Genomic DNA, 10,054 nt, shown 5'->3' with positions numbered 1-10,054 from the left:
ACCTGTTTAGTGAGTTAAAATTTTGAAAATAAATAAACAGTGAAAAAGTAAAAAACAAAAAATGTAATTTGGAAAATAAGTTAAATTATTCTGTTCTTGCTTATAATTTCATTTATTTTTAATTTTTTTAATATTTTATAAAAACATATTTTAAAGTATGATTTAAACTTTCTAATATTTTTAAATTTTTAAATAAGTTCTTACCAATTGATAACAACCAAATTTATTAATGTTTAGTCATTTAATATATTATATTTATTTAAAAATTTTAGGAACTTAATTGTAACATTTAATAATGAAAATAAATTTAATTAAAAATTCTGTTAGATAATAGAGGCTTAGTCACAAAATTTTGAAAATACAAAAAATTAAATTATAAAATTTAAAAATTTAATTTAACGTTTTAAACATGATGGATGCTTTGGAATTTTATATGAAAATTAAAAAAATACCACAGTTGAAATCAGAAGCGGGAGTTGGGATGGGGCTAGGGTTTAAAATTGAAAATGAAGAAAGTTGGTTGAGTGTTAGAGATGGCTGCAGAATCATCGGAGGGCGAAGAAGAAGCGAAGGTGAGTGGAGGAAACCACCTCCTGACGGTGGACGACGACCTTAGAGAGATGGGTAAGAAGGCCGCTTGGAGTGTCAGCTCCTGCAAACCCGGCAACGGCATTTCTTCTCTCCGCGATTCCAATCTCGAAACCTATTGGCAGTTCTGTCACTCACTCTTATATCTCTTTGCATTTTAACATTTTCACTCATTATCAACTAACCATACTTTACTCTCTTTCAGATCTGACGGTGCTCAACCCCATTTGGTTAACGTCCAATTTCAAAAGAAAGTTAGATTACAGGTATGTTCACTACTCCACCCATCCATCTTATAACAATAAAAAATAAAAATATTTTTTTTTTGGTAAATCCTAATTTTGTTGAATTTGTTTTTGTTCTTTTCAAAGTTAGTTGTTCTCTATGTTGATTTTAAGCTTGATGAGAGTTACACGCCGAGTAAAGTTTCCATCCGTGCCGGCGATGGCTTTCACAACTTGAAGGTGATTTCCCCAATTCGGCTGTTGTTGTTGTTGTTTTTAGTTTGATTCATGATCAATTTGGTTATTATTGTTGGTGATGACTTTGGGAACAATTTCAGGAGATAAAAACTGTGGAACTTGTGAAGCCAACTGGTTGGGTTTATGTGTCATTATCTGGAGTTGATCCTCGGTAAGTGCTTTTCTGTCTTCTTGTTTTTTCAATCTCAGAAATTGTTTGCTAATAACATTATTGTTTCATCCATTACATTGGATTGTGTCTTTGATTGTTGTTCTAGACGAGCCTATATAACTAGAGGATTGATTGCTTATCTTCCATTTTCTACATATCAGGAAGGTTATTGATAGAATTTTATTGTTGCCTTTCACCAATTCCAGGGAAACTTTTGTCAACACTTTTATGTTGCAAATTGCTGTGCTGTCAAACCATCTCAATGGAAGGGATACTCATGTGCGGCAGATCAAAGTTTATGGGCCTCGACCGTGTGTCTCCTAATACTTTTAAACAATTTCTTAGATTCAGTTATAAAAATATTAGTTAATGTTTTCTATGTAAACCCCTATTGCAGGAACCCTATTCCTCATCAACCATTTCAATTTACTTCGACAGAGTTCATCACCTACTCTTCTATACGATGAGAATTTTATGTAAGGAACCGAGCCAACCTTGTGTTAACTCAAAGGATGCCGGATGATTATCTTCCGGAAGGCCTGAAACCGAAACAGCAGTCACTGAAGTGTCTGTCAGTACCACCCTTTATGTGGCTATCACCAAATGTGGCTATCAGTACCCTTTATGTGTTGTAAGTGTTTATAGTTTGTTTTGTTTTGCAAATGCTCCATAATTCCTGCAAATTGGGGCTCTGCATTCTCTGAAGCGTCCTTCTTAAATTATTTCAGAACAAATGAGAAAGTATTCTTACATTCGCCCCTTTTTTAATTAAAGGTGGAGCTGGGGGTGGAATTCTTATTGGAATTAATTATTACACTTTCCATTTTAAATTTAGAAAATGTGAAAAAAATGATAAAATATTTTACTTTAGTACAGACTTTGTTTGATGCCGTATAGAATATAGAAAAAAAATTCTTGATCAGCGTATGACATTTTTTGATTGTATAACATAAGCTACATTTGGTTATGTAATAAGACTGAAATGACATAAAAATTTGACTACCTAATCACAAGTTAAACAAAAATTTCAGTATATGTAAATAGCAATGTCTTTATGCAGACAGTAAATCAAATTCATCATAAAAGTGACGACGTACAAATGAAAGGAACATGTACTCATGTATATAGAAAGCATTTGAGCATTAAGCAATACTATCTTGAGATTTGCAGTGGCAGGCTGGTAGCAGAGGCATTGGGGCGGTAAGATTATCATTGTTAAAATATATATCGATTCCGGTAGCTTAAACATAGCAAAAAGCTACTTATTTATAAGACAAGGGTGATGGTTGATTGTATGAAGTTTTAACCTTTGGATCATAAGGAGGAATTTTACCTCTGTTTAGATACTCACCCTCAAAGCATATTGTTATAAAAAAATATGAAAAAGTTGTTGATATTTTTTCTTGAGTTATATTTTACTTCTAAAAGCTCTTCCATGTAAGGAATAGAAATTAGGGACCAGAGGTCCAAAGAAAGTATAGAAATACAATGCTTGTGCCCACGGGTTAGCAAAGAATCACCACAGGAATCGTGACATGGTCCAGGATTATTTCAATCCTCCCCCACGTCTGTTGGAGCTGCTGTCAAAGGATGCGCTTAGTGTTTCGTCTGCTGTTATAATAGCAATGTTTGTTTTCTTTGGGGCTTGGCCCCTCCCTATTACAAAAAAATAAAATAAAAAATAGAGATTTGCCCTCAATACTTACCTCACCGGATGATAAAATGGATTACAATAAGTCTGTCTCTTTTGGAAGAGGATTTCTTAACTTGCGTCTTCTATGCTTTCTCTTACTCCCAAATCATAGATGATTGAGAATATCAAAATAAGCTTTCTTAACTTGCATTTTGTAGACCCTTCCCGATTTTTACGGCATGTTGAATGCAACCTTTCTATCTACTATGAAACCATTTCTCATGGAGACTTAAAAAAGAAAATCAATCTTTCAATGTCAATATTTAATGATGCATGAAATTAAGGAGAAATAAGTCTTGCACAATGATGCACCTTGATTAGAGCACACTCTATCCACCGCCTAGTTTTGGTAGGTAGGGATCGCTTTTAGCTCAACCCAACTGACCTATTCACTAGTATCAAAATTCAAACACATAGTAAGAAAAATGTTTAAACTCACTCAATTTATTTCGCATTAACAAATCAAAAATATTTCTTTTGAAGTGGGGTTTAGGTTGGAACAGGTTAACCCAAACCGGCATCAACAGAGAGGCAAGTGGGTGGAAATTAAGTATTCATAAATCGGAATAAGATTGCCAAGTTGCACTTAGTCCATCGATATCAACCAACGATTTAATTGTTAGTCATCAGCATTAGAGCATTGAAAGTCTTAAATGTAACTCAATAATGAAAAATTATAAAAAAAAAAAAAAAAAGGGTGTTAAAAACATATTCAAAAAGAGTGCACCGGTATTATTCCTTAAGAATGTATAATGCACATGTAACTCCCCTATACTAGAGCGTTGAGAGAGTAAATATTTAGCTCTTGCTAGAAGAATGTATAACGCCATCATCAGCAAAGAATATCGACAATTTAAAATTCAGTATTTAAGCAAATCCGAAGATTCATCAGTAAGAAATACAGTCAACTACTATATATATAGAATATAAAATTCACTACACTTCATTGAATTTAATTTGAGTTGCATGACTGAAACATTCATAAAAAAAATTCCAGAATCAACCACATTACAAGGGGAGAATACTAATGGCTGCACAGTTAAGATTTTCAGCTGCATGCCACCATGCCTGATGAACAGTGCCTAGCATTTTATATATAGAACAAATCAGCATAATATAATCACAATGTAGTAACATGGTTCTCATTCACAGGCTGGTTTGGTATCAAAGCTGCTCAAGCAGATGGCAAAAGCCTGAAAGGCGGAGAGCGGATAACGGTAATCCATGGTAAATATGTCTTTTCCAATTTTTCCAAACTGCAAGATTACCTTGTCTAGCTCTGCAGCAGAAACATTATGAGATGGATCAACAGCAGCTACAAGTTGAAAGTTCTTAACAGAAGCCACTGTAACACGACCCTTGAAGTTTAGGCACCAGCACTGTAGCTGCTCATGCCATCTGGGAGCCTTGTTTTTTAGTACCAAATGCTCAACTGAGCCTTGGCTCGATACTGGTAGCTCTGATAGGCTTGCAGAGTTTAAATCTGTAATTGGGCCTTTTCCTTTCAGTGCTGGTGAGGGAGAAAGAGGTTCATCAAATATTTGAGGGAAAGATGTTGGAGTTGGGGCGTTGCCCCCTTCCTGAATAGCTGAGACAGGTACGGAGTTCATGATGCAGTGCATTCTTCTTGGCCCTCTAGTGCGGAGAACATTCAGCTCATAGGAAACAGTGCTAACAAGATAGTTACATGCTGGAACTCTTGGTGATACCTGCTTAGAGTTAAATCTCCTACTGGAACGACAATTTGGTTGAAATGCAGCATCATTTGGAGGTTGACTGTCAAATATAGTGAACTTGGTTCCCAAAAAATTAGACCTGCCAAGAGTACAACATCAAGTTGCAGAAAAGATGATAAAGAGCAAGGTCAAAAATTGATAAGAGGGAAAAAGTAAAGTTTTTATGAACCAAAACTTGCCTCAGTTTACCAACATATTTGTTGCTGGCCCGAGAAAAATCATCTGCAGTCAAGGATATGACAAAGTCGGTGCCTGTTGCTCTTCTTATCCTTTTGGCAGCTAATAACAACTTATTACTCTCATTCTCCGCTATATAATTAAAAGTTAAAAGTTAAAACCAAGACAAAACAAGCTTCTCAAATATCATATCAGGAACTAATTCTATCAAACTTCAATAAAATAGATAAACAGATTGTGAAAGAAGAAAACAAATCCAAAATTGGCTTCGGCCACGTCCAAAGTTTTAAGTTAAATTCTGCCTCATTTAAATTCCTTTAAGATTATGTATGTAAACAAAGAATTTACGTAAAGCAAGTGCAGTCTGATCCCCAATTTATGAACATTAAAAATAATATGGACACTGATTAATACATTTGATAAAGAAGTTATGAAGATGATCAAATAGAAGGAAAAAATGATGATGCTGACAACTACAGTGTAAATGACAACAAAATATAAAGAAACCCATATATTTAGAGCAAGTAGCTTGCAGTTCAACATTCAAATCATTAATGCTATGCTTTGAACAGTAACTTAAAACTGAGAAATTTGATATCCTTGTGTCAAAAAAAAGTATTGGAATGTTTTGGCAACAAACGCAACTTACATGGCACCAGACCAAAGTACAATAGATATGTAGAAGTTTCTCTATTCCTCCTGATAAAGCACTGTATTGGAGAATCACGAGGACCCGGCTATTCGTACACATAAAGGAAAGAGACATAAAAACCTCAAAAGGAAAAGATGAAGAAAGATTACAATTACACCAGAAAAGGGGTGAAGAATTAATTACCTGCTTCAATGAAATAGGAAATGTAATCCTTCCACATTGTTCAGGTGTCTTGACAATCTCTTTTGTAATGGACCTCCATGATTTACATACCGAACCACAAAAAACAACAACAGCCCGTGCAGGCCAAGATGTCTCACTCTCTTCAACCCTATGGATTATGTCCAAAAGCAATTCTGGTGGTAGATTTGCCCATTGACCCTGTTGAATAGGTTCATTTGGAGTTACAAGGACATCCGGAGCTACATGTGACTTCATCCGACCGTGCCAATGCTTGCTTTCTTCACCCCGCTTTGATATGTTACCTATTCCATCTCTCATCTCCTTGAGTTCACGGACTATGCTTTTCAATGACATGATGTTCCCACAGCTTACCAATCTTTCTCGCAACACAAAACTGCACCAATCTAAATAGAATTAAAATACTTCTACATTACACTCTGGTTGTGGCGAAACATGTTCATCAAAATATTAGCTTTTCTAGTTTTTGATACTAACAAGAATACACAGGCAAAGGCTGACAATAAAACAAATATAACAATTTAGTTCCTCTACACAGAGATGCACCGCAAGAAGACATGCTCTTGATCCAATGCATTGAAACCATCACCAAGAAAAATATAGCGTAAACAACTAGAGACAAGCTAACCCCACAATTAACTACTATTGGATCATATTCATAATAATTCATGAATATCATCAATGTCTACGCTCACTCACTCACTACTACTGACAAGGTAAGACATACAAAACTAAATGGTAGCACTAAAATGTCAAAATTAAAACTCTACCTGTTCTCTTCAACTTGACACTCCTTCAAAAATGTTAACCCATTTTGCCATCAAACATCTACATGACAGAGCGAGAATCTAAATTTATCCACCTAACAAAAAAATTAAATTAAAAAAATAAAATACAAAGCGCTACCATCGATCTAAGAAGAAATACAAGCACCCTAAAAAATTAAAAAATAGGATAATCAAATAGATTGAAGAAGAAACATGAAATTTCTATCAAAATCTCAAATTGGATAAAAGGAGGCCAACCTGGGAAATTGAAGCGAAGAACGAAGAGATCAATAGCTGCAAAATCAGATCAAAAACTGTGACTTTGTAACCAAAGTTACAAGAACGAATAGATCCATAGCTTTACTCCTCCATCGCCACTACGGATCCAAATAAGGTCACGGAATCACATCGCTTGAATCGGATCCAGCTTTCAACTTTTCACCTTTTTTTATTTTTAATTATTTTGTGTTGCAAATAGTGAGCTGTAACACCATAATTTATTTGATGAATCTAGTGCCGCCATCCACACTGATTATAAACTGCAACCTCATAATTTATTTGATGAATCTAGTGCCGCCATCCACACTGATTATAAACTGCAACCTCGTACATGTGGCTGTAGTGTTTTGTTTTAGTCTCTCTCTTTGTCTTAATTTTTTTTTTTTAAAAAAAAATTGATATGATCAAATTTTTAATTTCATTAATTATTTTTTCGGGAATAAATTCTCTAATATTTTTTTAATATGATTATATCATGTGTTAAGTTTAAATTGATTATCAATTATTATTTAAAATTACCATTTTGCTTTTTCATTTCAATTATGAATGTTAATACATTAATAAATAGAGCTTTATTACTCTCCTTTCACATAATATAGTTATCTTATGTTGTAAAGAGAAAACGAATGAGTTCCATTATTACAAAAAAAAAAGAAAAATATAGGATGCGAAAATCAAAGTAAAAGAACATGAGAAAAGTTATCTTATGTAAAAGGAAAGTAATATTTTCCTACTAAATAATTAAGATCTAACATATTCCATGATAATATAAAAAAAGAGACATGAAAGAATTTATTCTCCTTTTCTCAACTTAAAATTCACTAAGCCAAACTATAAATTTCACTCAAAATCACGAAATACTATTTTCTTTTCACTTTTCAAAATCCTTACCTCACATGAAATTCTTTAATTTTTCGTGATGATTTGAAAAAATTTAACATGTTCCAGGACCACCACTTAGTCAGTGGTCTCTTTTTTATAAATGAAAATTTTTCTCCATTTCTATCTCTCTTTTTTGATTTTTTTTCCCTTTTATCCTTTTTTTTCCCTATTTTGAAGAGAGACTACCATGATCTAGGTCTACAAAAAAAAACTTTTCCCTAAAATCTCATTGACCTTCCATTTAATTGGCAAATATGGAAGGAATGGTGACATTCGAAAATAGATAATTTGAAACGGAGCGGTTGAGTTCAGTTTTTGTTCAAATTCGAATCGAACCAGTTTTAATTGGTTTGGTTTATAAATTGAACCAATTTTTTAAAAAATTGGTTCTAAATTGGTTCCAATTGATGGTTTATAACAAATTTTGGTTTAAAACCTATTTTTAAACGTTTTGGGCAAAACATTATAATGAATAGAACAATAAAATTCATAGTGGAACATAGTGAGATATGTTGAGATATATGAATTTACAGAGGGCATAATTATATAATCTCATGTCTCTCAAATCTCAACCTTCGTGCTTGGTGACGAGGGTGGCGGGCCCGGCATTCAGCTGTGGTCATGGTGGAGCTTCACGAAGAGGAAAATCAAGAGGCAACAAAAGGCGCCGATCGCTGATATGTTGAGCAAGTAGTCGATGTTGCCAGACCAGGTGCGGAGGAAGGTTATCTCCCACGGAGGAAATCCAATGTGCGGAGTCTGTGGCAGGCTGATAAATTAGGATTTATTGAGGATAACTGGTTGCAATTCGACATCAATTTTTTTTTTCCATGGACAACGTAGGAATTTCCAGAAATGTGTTAGCAAACATGAAAACAATTTAAGATAGGAAAAAATGAATATCCAATTATTTTTATAGATCGGCAAATAACCATATTGAGTAATTTTATATATAAAAAAGAGCTTATTAATTTTAATATCCAAATAAATGTTTTATTTAAAAGTATTTTTTATATGGTTAATCTAAATATAAAATAACTTTAGCTTTAAAAAAATATTATAAAAAAATAAACCATAAGAATTTATTAAAAAAAAAAATTCAATCCAAATAAATCATTTTTCCACCTTGAAGTAATCATAGTCTGGTGCAACAAGCTCCGACAACGCTTGAAATTTCACCAAACGTAGAAGAAATGAAAGTATACAAAACAGTGTTTTAAAACTCGAATAACGCTTGAAATTTCACCAAACGTAGAAGAAATGAAAGTATACAAATCAGTGTTTTAAAACTCGGACCGGTCATCAACTCGGTTGAGGTACTAAGTTACTGAGTTTGGATATACTGATCACATATTAAAAAAATATAAATATATTACTTATAATAATATGAAGAAAGTGAATGGTAATAAATGCTACAAGTGAAAGAAGAATGTTATCTCTATATGCAACAAATAGTGGCAGCATTATAATTTTTTATGTTAACAGTTTGCATATTTTATAATTTTTTAATCAAATTCTCATAAAGGTATCTAGAATGCATAAAAATAAAAGAATAATATTAACTAAATTGATAAAAATAAAAAATAATATTAACTAAATTATATAGAATTGGTTTACCAAAATTTTTTTTATCTAAAATTGATGCATTCCATCATCTCTCCTGATCTAAGCCCTTGAGGGAGGTATAAGAAATTTGTGAATCAATGATAAATGTGGATCTCACGAATCAATAACCATAACAAGCTGGTAAAAAAGTGAGACATGATAAGATCATCCATCATCTTCAAGATTTTATGCACTTTGAGACGATACAGAGCAAATGTTAGATGAAAAATTAATGCATTATGGATATTTCTTTATTAGTATAAAGCATAATCGATGAAAACAACAATACTGATTATCCAAATGCTTTCATAAAGTATAGGCTTTTTTCAATTATATAAAATATTAATAGGAAGAAAAGAATGAATACACATATATAAAAAGTTGGCTATTATACATAGTCACAACTAGAGCTTTGTTTTTTGTTTTTGTTTTTTTAAGCTGAAAAATCAAATTGTTTTTAGGATCTTCCTTCAATTCCTAGCTCATAATGCAGGTCCAACTTGTTTAAGACTTTTTCTTCCCTTTCTTTTGTTTGAATAAGAAGCAAACTTAAAAAAAAGGTCAATTTTCCAAAAATAAAAAATAAAAAAATGGGTCAACCAGGTTTTTTTTAACCCACTGAGTCATTGAGACTCGGCTGGGTCAACCGATCAAAACTGAGTCAAGTACATGGCTGATCCAAATAGCCACTCGAACTGGTGCCCTCGCCTGGTCACCGAGACACGGGTCGATCCGAGTTTTAAAACACTGATACAAAGTATTGAATCCTCGCATATTGTCCTAACTAACGAAGTCCTAACTATTTATACCCACAAATTCAGCAACTCAAGTCACATTTGTT

General features: G+C 33.1%; 2 protein-coding genes across 9 annotated transcripts; one reads left to right on the top strand and one right to left on the bottom strand.

Annotated features, from left to right (window-relative positions):
* Window positions 1-486: 486 nt before the first annotated feature.
* Window positions 487-2,032, top strand: LOC133300586 (anaphase-promoting complex subunit 10). 2 transcript variants are annotated; one of them, XM_061500159.1, is made up of 6 exons: window positions 487-712; window positions 794-854; window positions 987-1,052; window positions 1,151-1,221; window positions 1,428-1,532; window positions 1,619-2,032. In XM_061500159.1, the coding sequence occupies exons 1-6, from the start codon at window positions 534-536 to the stop codon at window positions 1,686-1,688; spliced, it is 552 nt and encodes a 183-aa protein (XP_061356143.1). In that variant the 5' UTR covers window positions 487-533; the 3' UTR covers window positions 1,689-2,032. The 2 variants fall into 2 exon arrangements, with proteins under 2 accessions (XP_061356143.1, XP_061356142.1); XM_061500158.1 differs by having other exon boundaries at window positions 960-1,052; window positions 1,619-2,031.
* Window positions 2,033-3,862: 1,830 nt separating this feature from the next.
* On the bottom strand, window positions 3,863-7,002 carry LOC133300578 (tubby-like F-box protein 5). Of its 7 annotated transcripts, XM_061500145.1 has the most exons (7): window positions 6,706-7,002; window positions 6,451-6,542; window positions 5,965-6,056; window positions 5,663-5,901; window positions 5,477-5,564; window positions 4,830-4,959; window positions 3,863-4,729 (listed from the first exon to the last, which is right to left on the bottom strand). In XM_061500145.1, exons 3-7 carry the CDS (start codon window positions 6,014-6,016, stop codon window positions 4,057-4,059), a joined length of 1,182 nt encoding a protein of 393 aa, XP_061356129.1. In that variant the 5' UTR covers window positions 6,017-6,056; window positions 6,451-6,542; window positions 6,706-7,002; the 3' UTR covers window positions 3,863-4,056. The 7 variants fall into 7 exon arrangements, with proteins under 7 accessions (XP_061356129.1, XP_061356124.1, XP_061356122.1 ...); XM_061500140.1 differs by having other exon boundaries at window positions 5,663-6,066; window positions 6,706-7,001; XM_061500138.1 differs by having other exon boundaries at window positions 5,663-6,056; window positions 6,706-7,001.
* Between the last annotated feature and the right edge of the window lie 3,052 nt (window positions 7,003-10,054).

Source organism: Gastrolobium bilobum, unplaced genomic scaffold (genome assembly GCF_033153095.1).
Source record: "Gastrolobium bilobum isolate Gb01-03AN ecotype WA unplaced genomic scaffold, APGP_CSIRO_Gbil_v1 utg15456, whole genome shotgun sequence".
Classification (NCBI taxonomy): Eukaryota; Viridiplantae; Streptophyta; class Magnoliopsida; order Fabales; family Fabaceae; genus Gastrolobium; species Gastrolobium bilobum.
This window is presented reverse-complemented; position numbering and strand designations above follow the sequence as displayed.

What these genes read in the sequence shown, in the direction of transcription:
- LOC133300586 (XM_061500158.1), top strand. Translation starts at nt 534, where the DNA reads ATGGCTGCAGAATCATCGGAGGGCGAAGAAGAAGCGAAGGTGAGTGGA. An exon ending in AAAAGAAAGTTAGATTACAG is followed by an intron (nt 855 to 959) that starts GTATGTTCACTA and finishes TTCTTTTCAAAG; the next exon opens with TTAGTTGTTCTCTATGTTGA. An exon ending in TTATCTGGAGTTGATCCTCG is followed by an intron (nt 1,222 to 1,427) that starts GTAAGTGCTTTT and finishes CACCAATTCCAG; the next exon opens with GGAAACTTTTGTCAACACTT.
- LOC133300578 (XM_061500140.1), bottom strand. Translation starts at nt 6,016, where the DNA reads ATGTCATTGAAAAGCATAGTCCGTGAACTCAAGGAGATGAGAGATGGA. An exon ending in TTCCTATTTCATTGAAGCAG is followed by an intron (nt 5,565 to 5,662) that starts GTAATTAATTCT and finishes GTGTACGAATAG; the next exon opens with CCGGGTCCTCGTGATTCTCC. An exon ending in GTACTTTGGTCTGGTGCCAT is followed by an intron (nt 4,960 to 5,476) that starts GTAAGTTGCGTT and finishes TTAATTATATAG; the next exon opens with CGGAGAATGAGAGTAATAAG.